The sequence below is a fragment of the Rhyacophila brunnea genome, unplaced genomic scaffold (genome assembly GCF_057557595.1).
Source record: "Rhyacophila brunnea isolate RB1 unplaced genomic scaffold, BYU_Rbru_1.0 scaffold_22, whole genome shotgun sequence".
NCBI lineage: Eukaryota > Metazoa > Arthropoda > Insecta > Trichoptera > Rhyacophilidae > Rhyacophila > Rhyacophila brunnea.
In genome coordinates this window covers 17832891-17847641 of record NW_028232882.1, presented here as the reverse complement: position 1 = coordinate 17847641, position 14751 = coordinate 17832891, and the positions used below count along the sequence as shown (strand labels likewise).

The 14751-nt window shown below is 35.4% G+C and overlaps 1 protein-coding gene across 1 annotated transcript; it reads right to left on the bottom strand.

Moving 5' to 3' along the window:
* Positions 1 to 536: 536 nt before the first annotated feature.
* ENGase (cytosolic endo-beta-N-acetylglucosaminidase) lies at positions 537 to 12377 on the bottom strand. The gene is made up of 7 exons (XM_085949379.1): positions 11910 to 12377; positions 10691 to 10839; positions 9156 to 9453; positions 7429 to 7594; positions 6514 to 6864; positions 4667 to 5562; positions 537 to 780 (listed from the first exon to the last, which is right to left on the bottom strand). Exons 1-7 carry the CDS (start codon positions 12179 to 12181, stop codon positions 660 to 662), a joined length of 2253 nt encoding a protein of 750 aa, XP_085805505.1. The 5' UTR covers positions 12182 to 12377; the 3' UTR covers positions 537 to 659.
* Between the last annotated feature and the right edge of the window lie 2374 nt (positions 12378 to 14751).

Genomic DNA, 14751 nt, shown 5'->3' with positions numbered 1-14751 from the left:
TATATCTATATTATCAATTTAAAGATTTTTTGTGTATTTGTCTGTATAAGAAAGCCGAAAATAGATAAGTAGGTAGGTACCTAACGAGTTTTTGAAACTAAAAATGAAAGGGGTCGGCATTCTAAGTGTAAGGCCAAGGCGTGCATGTTAAACAAGTGAACACAATATGTGCGCTGCACGTTCCGCATAGCAAAACTCTGCCACTGAGGCCTTACACTAAGTCACTGTTTAAAACTCGTTCGACGCGGACGACACGGCTGCCGTGTCCCCGTTAAATGGCCATTAGATGCAATTAGCATGTTATTTAAATGTGGTAATTAAAAATTAATCAAAAGGTACGCAGTGATTATATTAAGGATGATTATTATCACAAGTCATATGTTCTTACATACACCAGCAACCATTTGCAGAACCCATTTGGGGAAAGCATCTTTAAAAAATAAGTAGGTACATATTTTACTTTTATACTTTTGAAGAATTCATATGGAAAAAATTGCAAATTTTATTATAAAATAACTACACACAGTGAAAAATAATTAATAGTAACAGGCTTTAAAAGTTTTATTTAAAAAATGATAGATATTCTAAGTATGTAGGTTAGTTATGTAAAAAAATCAAATAAGTAGGTAATTCATTTTATGCGTTTGATAAATTTCTTTTTAAAAATTGACAACATCCTTGGCAATCCCTAAGGCCCCCAATAGCATTCTTCCGGATTTATTTTTCAGTTTGCACCAGACCTCCAAAATGGTGCAATTTGGATATTCCAAAGAGAAATATCTGAAAAATAATAATAATACATATTATATAACTGAATTATTATTATAAAGCAGTAGCGAGGGAGGGTAGAGGTAGGCTGTAAAGATTCAACATAAATAATGCACACTAAACTGTGTCAGTCATACACATCCTCGTTGAAACTAGAAAATTGTGTAACTCCAATAACACTACAGGAGAAACACAAAAAACATTATAGTTTTGTCTATGTAAATGTAAATGTAAATCCATGGCTATGGAGTTATATCATCCATGATTTAAAAATGCTAAAATATTTTTGGAATTACATCATTTGCAAGACGGGTAGATATTAATAACGGTCACTAGATGGCATTCAGCCAATTTTCGATTAAAACTGAGTTACACATTTTTCAACGATGATATTTTGTTTTCATTGAACTAAGAATACAATTTGCAGATGGTGCTGGTTAGTGTTCAAAATTCAATTAAGCCCTTCCTAAACCAAACCATAATAGTTTAGTTATGCTATAGGCGATCCGACAAAATAGTGCACACTTTTTCAGTCATACTTATTTGTTTTCGTTGAATTAAGAATACATAAGACAGATAGTGTTGGTTAGTATTATATAGATAAAAAATCTAAAATTATGTATGGTTTAATGGCATAATTTTAGATATTTTATAGATAAATGAATATTTTTTGACTATTACCTACTGTGGCTTGGATTATTATTACGTATTATTATTATTAGACCATGTCCAATCCGAATTAATTAGATTATATGGGCCTCCTGAGTGGAGGTTTTTGTATTAACAATTTTTTTTTTTACGTAAAATGGATGTTAGCCACTTGCTCAACCTGTTTGGTCCACACTCTCGACTCCGAACACAAATTGAAATACAATATTATGAGAATTTGCCAGACCGAGAATTCGATCTTGAGACCCATGACATTATAAAACGACGCATAAGTCGCTCAGCCATCATCGGTGGTTAAAGAGGCGTGACTTGGATTAGGCGGGGTGTAATTGAATTTTAAAAACTAACAAACACTATCTACACACTGTAGTCTTAGTTCAATGAAAACAAATACATTTGACTGACAAAGTTTAGTATGCACTATTTATGTCGGATTTTAAGAGCACCCTTCGCCATGGAGGTAAATGTTTTAAACTATTTTTTTTTATTCAACGAATAATTCACAAGATTTAAGAATGTAACATTCTTTTATTGAAAATACATAACTTGAAAACACTAATCACTAGAAAAAAAAAATATGACACACAGCAGGATTCGAACCTGCGCCCCCTGGGATCTGCGCCCATGAGGACTGACCACAATTCTATACGTGTCCTATCTAATTGAGACAAAGTTAACCAATAGTTTATACAATAGTCCCTGAAACGCTTTCTAAACTGTGTTAGGTACTTATTGGCAGTCAGCTTTTGTATTTAATATGGTAACATCATGGCCCCCACATCCTGAAGCAGGCCCCCAGGCCGGAATCTTTGGCGGGACCCCCTACATATTTCTAGGATTAAAGATAGTGTGACGGTTTACAGTAGCGTTTTCCAAATGGAGTTCCAGGTATAATTAAGGGTATTCAGTATCATCAATCATCACACTTTCATTTCACTTCACACTCACATTTCACAAAAAAGGTGACCCTCTCAGCTGCGACAATTACCGAGGCATTACGCTACTCAGTGTTCCGGGAAAGATTTTGGCAATCATCCTCTTGATGAGAATAAGGGACCCAATAATGCATGTACTCAGGAAAAACCAGGCTGGGTTTCTACCTGGAAAAGCATGTGCAGACCAAATCCACAACCTTCGAAGTCTTCTCCAGCAGAGCCATGAGCTGAATAGTCCGATTGCCTGCTGCTTTGTGGATTAAGAGAAGGCTTTCGACAGTCCGCACTGCCCATCCCTCTGGAGGATACTGGGAGCGTACGAGATCCCTACCAAGATCATTGCCATAATCAAATGCCTGCACGAGAATAGCGAATGCTATGTTAGAATTGGTGACACTGTCACAGAATGGTTCGGGGTCACGACCGGAGTCAGACAGGGTTATGTCCTTGCTCTGTTTCTCTTCATCATCCTCTTTGACTTCATACTACGGAAGTCAATACCACTCAACCGAGGCATACCTGTTACCCCCACGGTGAAGCTATGTGACCTGGAATACGCCGATGACGCTGTCCTATTCGACAACTCAATCGCATTAATCGCTCAAGGGCATTCGACAGGTTGCATAACAACCAACAACTGGTTTGAAAATCAACGCGAAGAAAACCAACGTTTTGTGTAATAGAACCTGTCCTGATCCAGATTTCCCTCTGATTAGCGACGGACAAAACACCAAGAGCGTCGACAGCTTCAGGTACCTGGTGGTACACATCACGGGAGTTGGCATTTTGCAGAAAGAGCTCGCTATCTGAATGGGAATGGCTGGAGCAACATTCAACTCTAAGCGAAATGTCTGGGACTCACGATTGTACTCAGTCAAAACCAAATGCCGCCTATTCAACGCTTCCATTCTGACGGTGCTGCTTTACGGTAACGAATCATGGCACCTTAAGAAGGCTCAGAGCAAGCGTATACTGAATTTCGAAAACGGATGCTTGCGATGGATACTGGGTGTGCGGTGGGTATGACTTTAGGAGCAACGAGGAGATAAGAGAACACACCAAGCAGCCTCTCATAAGCCTAAGAGTGAAGAGGCAATGTTGAACCTGGCTCGACCAGTGTTGCGGATGCCAGAAGAGAACCTCAACCTGGCTTGCCTGTTCTTCAAGCCAACCGGATTTCGGCGTCCTGGAAGGCCGCTGAATACTATCTATAGAGTGTATGCGGCGGAGCTATGGGATGCTGGTTTGACCTGCAAAGAAGCAAGAAGACTGGCGAGTGACAGGGATTCTTAGAGGCGCCGCGTGGTGTCCATATGCTACAACTAAGGGGCGGATATGGCCGAAGAAGAAGAAGACGTGTATTTTTAACGATTTTTTGTATTTTACAATAATCAAAAATTGCATTGCAAAACCACGTAGCAATTATAGCAGATTTGTGAAGTGTGTTTATCTCACTTGTCTGAATGATCCGCCATGCCATGCCTTACCCTTGAGCCCAGGCCCTCAGGCTAGAGCCCTGTCAGTCCCCCCCCTTGTGGACACCATGGGTAACATACTATATTTCTATTGTTTTTTAAAATCATGTGAATAAAATTCTAAATTTGCATAAAAAATAAATAAAAATGTAACATTGGTGTAACTGCAATACTCCGAAAGAGTCAATTTTTTTTAAATATGTTTTCTGGGGTCTAGGACGATTTGGCGCCGGGACAACTGGACGCCACGCAATTCGAAATTAAATAGACGTAAGGTATTTATAGGTAGGTACTTTTAAAAAATATATTTATTATTATTTATATTTAAATTATTATATTATGATTTAATAGTTGGTGAGAATTTAAATTTGCACACGTAAATAATGATTTAATCGTATATGGTAATGGTAATTGTAATGGCAATTATTGTTTTAAATTAATAATTGTTGGCATGGTAATTCCCAATCCGCATTAAAAAAACATTATGTTAAGAGTAAAATAAATTAAATTGAATAAATTAAATAATAAATTAAAAGTAGTAGATATAAACTGATTAAAATTCTTCATCCAATTGTCCTGGCGTCCAGTTGTCCCATTCCCGTTTTCTGCCACATTCTGTTAAAATAACAAGACACGTAATTGATGTGTTAAAATCATAGAATCGATCAATAGGTTTTTTATCTACTTAAATCAATAGCATGTGGGAATCATCCATATCACATGCCATAAAAGAACATCGTATGAACCATAGAATAGACATTTTCAAAAATGTTTCATTCGCAATAGTGCAGTTATCCGATGACAAGTGATCACAATTACCTGACATCCCATTTGTTGTCATTTTCTACCGGTATATAAAATCCGGGATGGGTCATCAGAAGATTTTGTTGCAGCGTATTAAATGATTTAGAGTTAGCATTCACCGGACGTAAAACAATCGACACATTCTGTCCGGGCAGCGATTTGGGCACGTACTGACCACTCGTCAACACAACGTGGAATATTTCCCGCGTCCTATTATTCCTGAGCGAGAATATCAAATGAAGATCTTGGTTTCTTGCCACGTCAAGTTCTTTGACAGCGTAATAAACTGTGAAGTTATGATCGCACAGCAATTCGCAAATGAAAAGACGGGATATTTCAGGTGATTTAGTATTGTTTACGGGAGATATTTTGATACAACCGCCGCCTTCCAAACTGTCATCGTGATAGAATTCAACGCAGTTAATTTTATCTCTTTTAAGTTTAACCATGAATTTTTTAACTAGCGGTCTAAATTGTTTAACTTCAACACACGTGGTTTCTGATTTGATAATAGTATTTTCTTGTAGTTCTTTCAGATCAGTCTGATTACTTGTGTCAGTTGGACATATTGTATCACAATGAGTACTGTTAACTGGCAATTTATCAAATGCGAGGTCGGTGGTTTCAAGAACATTTACATCTTTTTCTAGATCTCTATTTGGAATCTTTACATCACTAACATGTTTATCAGAATAGTTTGTCGAATCACACATTCTCTTCTGCCTTTGTACACCGTCTGTGTCTTTCATAACATTCAATGTTTTGTCATGCGGTTCTTTTGGTGGCGTTGCAGCTTTGGGTTTCTGTATTTCTGGAGATTCAAACGTGAGCCAATGGCCATTGGCGCATATTGGTGAAGACAATTGGTAATCTTGCTGTTGAAGATTGAACCAAGTTCTATCTTCGATGACCTGCCAATATAAATATGTAATATTTAATCCATACAGGAAGATAGAAAATTTTTAAATATAACAACAATTTGTATTAACAGAAACTATGAATTTGAATTATATTATTTAAGAATTATTAAGAAGGTAAGTTATCCTTTTAATCTAAGTATTTTATCCACAAAACATCTTCAATAAAAGAAGAAATAACCTAAAATCAAACACAATTATGTGTTCTTTTATCTTTTTTTTCTTTTTTTTAACACTAAAACAGACCATGAGACCTAAAGACAGTATACTGAAACAGTAGTTTAGTTAGTAATAAAAGTGAAACAATCACAAACATATAAATAATATTATGACTTCATTGGGAATCGAACCCGGAGTCCCCGGATGAAAGGCCAGTGTCTTATACGCACTTATTATGATAATTTATAAACTCACCGCGTATGTGTTTTTGTTTGTTGTAGCAGAATGTCCATCCCTGAAGCCGTGGGTTCGAATCCCTCATCAGGTAAAAATCCCATGCTGTTTTTCAATGTGTCTTTGATCCAAGCCAAGGACCCAATCGATTGGGCAAATGGGTAACAACCGTTCCTTTTAAAAAACTCTGTCAATATAACCTACTTTTTCTCTCTGATATACTACGCTTAAAAGTGAAAATGATATTCAATATAATAAAGAAACGTTACAGTTCTGCTCTTAAGCGGAACATATTATGGGCCTCCATCGAGTAGACGTTATATTAAAAAGCTTTTTTATGAAGAGTAATTGTCAGGCATTCATCCAGCCTATTACGTTGTTGTACTGGATCAAACCATCGGAAAAAAAATATTTGCCGTCCGCAGGATCGAACCCAAACCCACGGCTGCAGGGATGGGCACACTACCATCTAAGCTACCGTGGAACTATAGTAAGAGAGAATCTTTGAATTGGTTACATTTAAAGGAGCTGTGGTAAGAAATAAAATACAACCTCTCCATTCATCCATTTCTTTTCACCAGATCCAAGACAAAAGAATGTCTGGAACGGCAACTGTGAAGGACCTCTCGTGTTCAAATAAGGCCACAGAGTGTTCCAAAAAGCATTCTCCCGCAAAATGAAATGTTCTCTGACAGCGCATTGTCTAAATCGTTGACTGGGGGATAAGTTGTTGCCACCGCTGGCAGTTTCATCAAGAGCTTTGGATGAGCACGATTGAGGATGATCTGGATCGCTTTGATTGTACTGCTGGTCCATCACTTGGATACTTTGGATACCCTCATGTGTCCAAGCCGGTGCAAATATGGCCAGCGATAAGCCCACATTATGGACCTCTATCACAGCCTAAAAACATAAATAAAATAAAATGTTAAACTCGTGACATACTTTGACATGTTGTTTGTGATTTTTTATCTAAATATTATAAATATAATAATGATCGTTTACTGCATAAAAAACTTGTTTTAAGCTTCAAAGAGTCATTCAAGGTGTTTTAATCACAATACAGCCCTGCCCATGGCCCTCTATAGTCAGGCCTTGGCACGAAACTTTGAATTTTAATCGTAGTGCTAATTATTGACCATATTTTTAATAAAATATGGTACTGTTTGTTGAAAAAATTGGTAGATATTAATTAATATCTAGCATTATTTTATTAATATTATCACACTGTGTATCTAATATCTATATAATATAAATAAGTATGAATGTCAAAGTTTAGTTTGCATTACTTATGTCGGATCTCCATAGCCTACCTCCAACCTTCGCCACTGACATAATTTGTTGTAATAACTCCCTTATCTTTAATAGTTGCCAGATATGGCAAAATGTTGGGTTGCCAATAAAAAGGTAACTCATCAATGTTCTATATAGAGAAGGTTCCCTCTTGTTCCAATTGTTTAGTGTTACCTCAGCTGTGTTGAACAGACCGCCGCCCCAGAAATTCCTGCCCCACACATCGACACCGACATACACATCATGCTTCCGGGCACCCGCTTCAATCACACTCCTTTCCAGGTGAGATCTGCCCCAGCAATAGTTGGTGAACAATCCATCACACACGTTGAAGAAGTCCCTGGAAAATTAAAATAAACAATAATAATATAATTCAACCAAGCACTAGGTATAGAATCGTTTCAATTTTTTTTTGATTTCGTTCACTTGGACTCTTTTGACTCACTCAGATTCATATGAAGGGTAGGTACACGGCAAAAAAGGCTCATCTACAAAATGATAATTGTGCAGGAGAGCAAAAAGAAGAATAAAAACATTATAGGTAGGAAAATGGTTTTAATATTAAGTAAAAGAATTTATATATTGATTTCTCATTTACTTTGATATATAATAAAAGTGAAACAAAAACATATTCTACGTTGTTGTGCAGTTTCATACGCAATGAGCTGATTTATTGCCTTGACGACACTTTCTTATCCCTTCATTTATGAAGCAATGAAATCTATTTTGGTAGTTTTAATGATACCATTTTTGAGCACTTGCTCTGTTGAACAAATTGGCATTTAAATCTCAAAAATGAAAAAATGCAATGAGCCTGTTTTTGCCGTGTACCCTTCATATATATTCAATCAGACTCATATAATATAATATTCATGTATAAAAATGATAACTGTGAATAAATAAAAGATGACAGGAAATGCTTACCACAAAAAAAGAGAACAGGGCATAATAAAAAAAATTCAAAATCACCATGGGCACATAAGAAACTTTTTTCGACTTGTAACAATGATGCAATATCTTCTAATCTCAGTGAGGCCATGAAAGATAAAAATCAAAAAAGAAAATGTGAATCTTGCTATATTATATTAACCTACAATGTGAAATGACTTTGAAAATTTAATCGTTAGTCTTACAAATATTTTTATATTCTTCACTTTCATAATATATTATTAAATTTAGACTCCATCTTTGTATACAAAATAAAAAAGGAAAGAACAAAGTGTCTCTTTATCTAAAAAAAATATTTAAGCAAGGGTGTCTATTTTTATGATCTTAATAATGGTTTCACAACTGAAATGGTTATTGACTAAAAACCTAATTTGTGGAATTTAATATAATTATTATATTATACAGACGGCAAGAATTGAATGAAAAGATACGATACTATATAGCCTTACCATTATATCTTAATTGTGAACGTCTTAGTGGTGATCTGCGTAACAACAACCCCCCCTCCCACCTGCTTTTTCACATACAGATCTATGCCTCCGATCTCTAATTCCATCCATTACACTACATAGCGCGTTATAAAATCGCAGCCATGACACACTAGTTAAAGAATAAGCTCTATGGTTAGCCGTACAAAGCTTGCAGCGCAGTTCTACCAACTGAGATTGAGAGACCATGCTGGCTAGGTTATGGACACCATATTAACGACAATGATCCGGTAAAGGAAGTAATGTCGAGCTATCCAATAGAATGCAGAAGGTGTAAGATTAAAATTTGTTGGCTAAATGAAGATAGCAATTACTGCCGTAACTTGGGGTACTGAATTGAAAACCTGCTATTATGGAAAGAAAATTGTTCGAGGAATCCAGTACCCATCCCGGGTTGTTCTGCTCCTGATGATGATGATGATTTGTACAAGTAGCTACTATTATAAACAAAATGACTGTACTTACATGTTCTTTTCATTAAGACAATTTTGCCAGGAGAGCGACCCATCCTTTATGACGCTGTCATACCAGATGACCACGGAACCCGGTATCTCTTCATGCATTGTTGCTGTCAAGTACTTGACAAACTTCAAAAGCATGTCAACATTGTCGATTTTATTTTCAATGTTGATCAACCACCCGTCCATTTTCAAATACTTCGCAATCGTAACGAGCTGGTCGGCGAACCTTTCCATCTCTTCTTTGTTTGCCAAAAATTGTTCACAGGTCGCTTTTCCATCGTTCCACTCCGTTATAATGGTACCTGGGTACATTGTTAAATGTTCATTAATAATAATTGAGAAGAAATTACATAATTTACTAAAATTCAAAAAAAGTTATTGATGAAAGTAAAAAATAAACAGTAAAAAGTGGACATAATTTTGTTAAGTAGATATATCCATTTTACGTGCTTCTTATTACAAGTTTTTTGGCGGTCAAAAAAATAAAACTGCGCTTTGCGTGCCCGGAATTCACGTTTTCCCGCTTTTTGCGTGCAGTTTCTGGAATCCCATTTCATTTTTTTCCGACCAGGATCATATGGGCCTCCACAGAGTAGAGGTTTGTATTAAGAGATTTTGTTTTTTACGAGAAATGGATTTCAACCACTTGCTCAACCTATTAGGTCCACACCCTGACTCACACACAAATTGAAAAACAATATGTATACTTGCCAGACCCAGGATTCGAACCTGGGACCTACGGCGTTATAGTCCAAGGCTTAAGCCGCGCGGAAACCGTGGGCGTTTCATTTTATTTTAGTACACTTTAAAATACATTTAATAAATACACAGTTTTATGTTTTAATTTCTCGAAATTTACGTTTGAAATTCATTTTTGAAATTGAATTAAAATTAAAATTTATTTCAACACATTCAATAAATGCACAGCAACCATTGAAATTTTAAGGTGCAGACGCATAAGCACATTTCTTTTTAAAGACAAGTCTGCAGTGTAGGCCAAGTATACACAACGCAGTTGACGGGTGATCTTTTACTTTAGCCAGCGTGGGCACACAATATTTTTTGTCATTCTCCGTTTTGGCTCAAATATTTTACTAGCCTAGCCTGACGTACAAGACGAATCCTTCAAAATAATTTATAAATATATCGAGTTTTATATTATAAACAAGCCAATAATATGCACTGAACCAATTTGTACGATTTTTTTAATTTTTTAATGCCCCCCATTTACATTTTCTCGCTATTTACGTTTTTTAGTCAGTCCAGTCAAAAACTTTATATCAGGATTTCACTGTATTATATAAATCACTTGTAGGAGTGGAAAGAGATGAGGAAAAGAAGAAGATAATAGAAACCCATGGATACAAGAATAATCTATTGATGATTTTAAAACTAAGTGGATTTTAATAGTCAGTGGGATTCTATCACAAACCTACCGATTGCAAGCTCAAAGTGAACAGCTCTTCTCTAGGAATAAATAATTTCTGATATATATTATATTATTAAAAAATAGTACCTAGGTATCCAGCATCTACTTACCTAAGATTTGTACTCCATGTTTATGGGCAGCATTTATCCACCCAAGCGGTGGAATCGTTATAAAATGATGACTGAAGTATATAAACATGTCAATGGCGCCCCAATGGTAAAAACAGTATGCTGAATAATTATCTGTTCCTAGGATAAACCTGTCAATAAATTTTATTAGAAGAAGGTACGCGTAAGCGTCAATGACATTGAGCTACTTTACGAGGTGCTTGTTGGCGAATTTACAATCTGCCTGTAAAGTCGCCCAGTGTCATCATCGAACAATCTAACAAGCAGATTGAAAACAATCTACCGAGAAAAGTTGAGAGCCGGTCAACTTTACACGCTACACGCCAGCATGTGGGCCTACTGCGTCTGCACAGTAGAGCGTAGTAGCGACCTCCCGGTAAAAAATGAACTACGTTCTGTCAAAATAGTCGCTAGCTTGTTGGCTTCTCAGCGAATGGAAAGTTTTGTGTGTCATCATCGCAATAGCAGTAGCTGAATCGGCCGCTTTTAAATTCGCCAACAAACAGCTCGTAAAGTAGCTCAATGTCATTGACGCATTAAGGAAAATAATCATTGTATAAGAAATTTAGTAAATCTATAATAATATACTTAGCTAGATATTCATTTTTATAATAAGAGTATCATAAAAGCAGTAATAAAATATTAATATGAAAATCGTAGGTATGCATAAATATAACCATTCTGACAAAACACACAGCCATATAATTAACTAGCTAATAAAAAATAAGGTAATTGTGCCGCAGATGCCGTCATGAGCTTTTATGTTTTTTTTTTTTTTACAAAAACAGTTTATTCCATGTAGACAATTATAATAAATACCTCTTTCGGCGCATAGGCTTTTCGATCCAATAATTATTGTTAATTTAAAATTATAAATTTTCATACATTTTGATGTATCATTATCACAAACTAAGATTATAATATTAGGTAATAAAATTAGGTTGGGGTAGGTTAGACTAGGTTAGTTGATGTTAGGTTAGGTTAGGTTTGGTTTAAAAAGAAAGTTATAAAATCTCATGACGGCAGCTGCGGCACATTTACCAAAAAAAATATATCGAAAATGTGTTGACAAAAATAATAAGTTAATAATTTAGTAGGTACCAATTTAAGAAAAGAAATGTATGTATTATGAAATTTATGAGTAGATATCAATCACACTTCTATGACTATTTTTATTGAACATTATTAATTTCCAACTTACCTATCATCGTGATATCCATTGGCCATGTCATGACAAATCAATGTTTTTGGTACACTGCCATATTCAAATCTCGCGGGTACTTTTGTCAGTTTGTTAAAATGACAGATACTTCCGTTGTCGTACAAATCACTATTTTTTATAACTTTGCTCCTTTTGTTCAGCGTTATTGTATTTCCTCCCCAACCAGGAGGATTTTTTATGAAATCATTTACTTCTGATAATGAATCGAGGGGTTTACAAACATTGGTTAACCTTAACTCGGCACCCGCCATGTTTATTTACATCCGAAATAATCAACCGAATATTTGTGTTTGCTCAGGTTGTATCGTATTTCTAGAATATTTTCGGTTGAATTTAATGCGAGAATAACACCGCACCATTCTGTGAAGTATGTAACTCACTGGACATCCGAGTGTACTTGCAGAGACATTAATGTAAACTTCGATTATATATAAACCACATAACCTCACATTGCCGACCGATTGACAGCTGATAATTTTGATTAATAATTCTATGATAAAAAAAAGATCGATAATTTAACCCAGATTAGGTCGAAAATTTTCAAATTAGAACATTTCTTTCACGTACATATTCGATATATAATATATTGTGGTATTCGTAATATTATCATTCATTTGTTAGAATCTGCTAGACTAGAAGTTTTTATTCAGTAGGTAGGTAACTGGGTCAGGGGTTCTGAACATTTTTAATTGTAACCCATCAAAATTATGACGTCCACCATCGTCACATCTGCATAAGTATGTTTTAAAAAATACGAGAACAATTAAAATAATGGGCTATTGTTTATTAATAACATGGAGGTACCTCTATGGGAATCTACATAATTTTGCCTGAGACTCACCTACCTACCTTGTAAATTATTATCACCACCTAAATATATTCATGGGATTATTATCCCCATGGGCTCCACAGGGCTCTAGCCTGGGGGCCTGGGCTCAGGGCGGGTCCGGTATGGCTCATAGACCAGATAAATAATGATATAAACACACATAAAAAAATTGATCTAATAAAAGAAAGTCCCTTGTATTTCAAGAATGTTGACATTTGAAAAAATGTCGTACAATACAATTTTTGATTATTGTGTGTCGATACTCGACAAATCCATACCTACTTCAAGTGGATGTATTCAAAAACACAAAAAATTGCTAAAAATAAAGTAAATACCCTTGATTTTTCCTCGAACCCCATTTGGAAAAATAAATGCTACTGTAGATCGACACACTGCCTTTAATCTCGTTAACTGCTGACCACTTAATGAATGTTAATTGCTACGCGCCAGGTGCAGTATGCACATTGAACGACTTAACCTTAACGATAGGTAGGGAGGCCCACCAAGGATCCTGACCTGGGGGCCCGCTTCAGGATGTGGGAGCCATGATATCCCCCACAGTCAATACTAATAGATTACCCCACTTTCCTATCTCACCTGGTAGGTTTTTTTTAAATCCATGGGAAAAGCAAATCAGGAATAAACTTTAGGTACCTACTATGGCATCATATCACAAACAATAGTTACTGAGTAGGTGGCAATAAGTATAAACACACCGCCCAGCCTCTCTTGAGTATAATCGTGTTTCAATTTTTAAAAATGTGCAATCAGGGCCGAATTAAGAGAGTTTGAAGCCTATGCATGGCTTTAATCCGGACTCTTTAATTCTTATTTTTATCTTTTGTCTATGTTTACAATAGGTAACCATAATATTTTTTATTCAGAAAAATTATGAACTGTTGAGAATGCCTGAACTTAAGATAGGTAGTTCCTATCATTGTGTTACAATAAATAATTGTTTGACTATCACTATCATGTGCTACATACATCAATGAGTCAAAAGGTTCCTATCTACTGTTTTCCATGTCAACAAAACAGTCATGTTTATTTAATTTATAAACCCAAGTTGTTTGTCAAATAATAATTTCTAGGGGAAAATATATTTTCATTTAAATTTAGTAAATTACAAAGTTACAGAGGTAATCAATTTTATTTTATAATACTTTTTATGTATTGATATCCATTTGCCAAGTACAGTCGGTAGAAAATTTTATCTTTAAACGAATAAGGATGGCTGACTGTGAAAGTATCATCAGTCTTCCAGGAATTTTTGCCCTAAGCGCTCTCTCTCCGGTCAGTCACACTCCGTGTCTCTAAATCGCTTTTGAATTTATATATTATGTACTATTTTAAAAGATTTGGTATTGTTTCAACTGTCAACACTGAGTAAAATAACCACAGATAGAATATTATTCAGGCCAATATTGATTTAGGGCATGCGGTGAACTACAAAACCACAGCGAAGGGCACGTGATAAATAAGAAAAGTAGAACATGCATTCTTTTGTGGTTTCCAAGGAGAGAAACTGTCGTAACTTGCACAAATAGACAGTTTCAACTACTGAAAAAATGTTATAATATAAATTCACTTATAAAGACTTTTTATCGTACTCAATTAGATTTAGGACGGAAATTAGCTGGAGAAATCCCTGTCGCTAGCCTGTCTTCTTGCGTCATTCCAGGTCATACCAATAAATTACAGTTAATTCACAGTGATTTACACACAAAATCATAATAAGTATTGATATGTTTTATTTTCTAAGTTATGCCGATATGTAATTTGTATTCTAACTACGTTTCGTTTTCTTAATTTTCCATGTTTAATACGAATGTTAATGGTTGATTTTAATAAATAATTTCTGTACAAGTCGGTTATGTGGAATACAGTGGTAAATTTACATTTTGAAAATAGCCGATATACTGGATTATTTGTTAGGTTAACCTAACCAAACCTAACAAATAATCCAGTATATAGGGTATTTCCAAAACGTGT

Coding starts and splice junctions, on each gene's coding strand:
- ENGase (XM_085949379.1), bottom strand. CDS start 12,181: ATGGCGGGTGCCGAGTTAAGGTTAACCAATGTTTGTAAACCCCTCGAT. Junction 10,840..11,909: donor AATGGATATCACGATGATAG/GTAAGTTGGAAA, acceptor ATTTATTGACAG/GTTTATCCTAGGAACAGATA. Junction 9,454..10,690: donor ACATGGAGTACAAATCTTAG/GTAAGTAGATGC, acceptor CAATGTACCCAG/GTACCATTATAACGGAGTGG.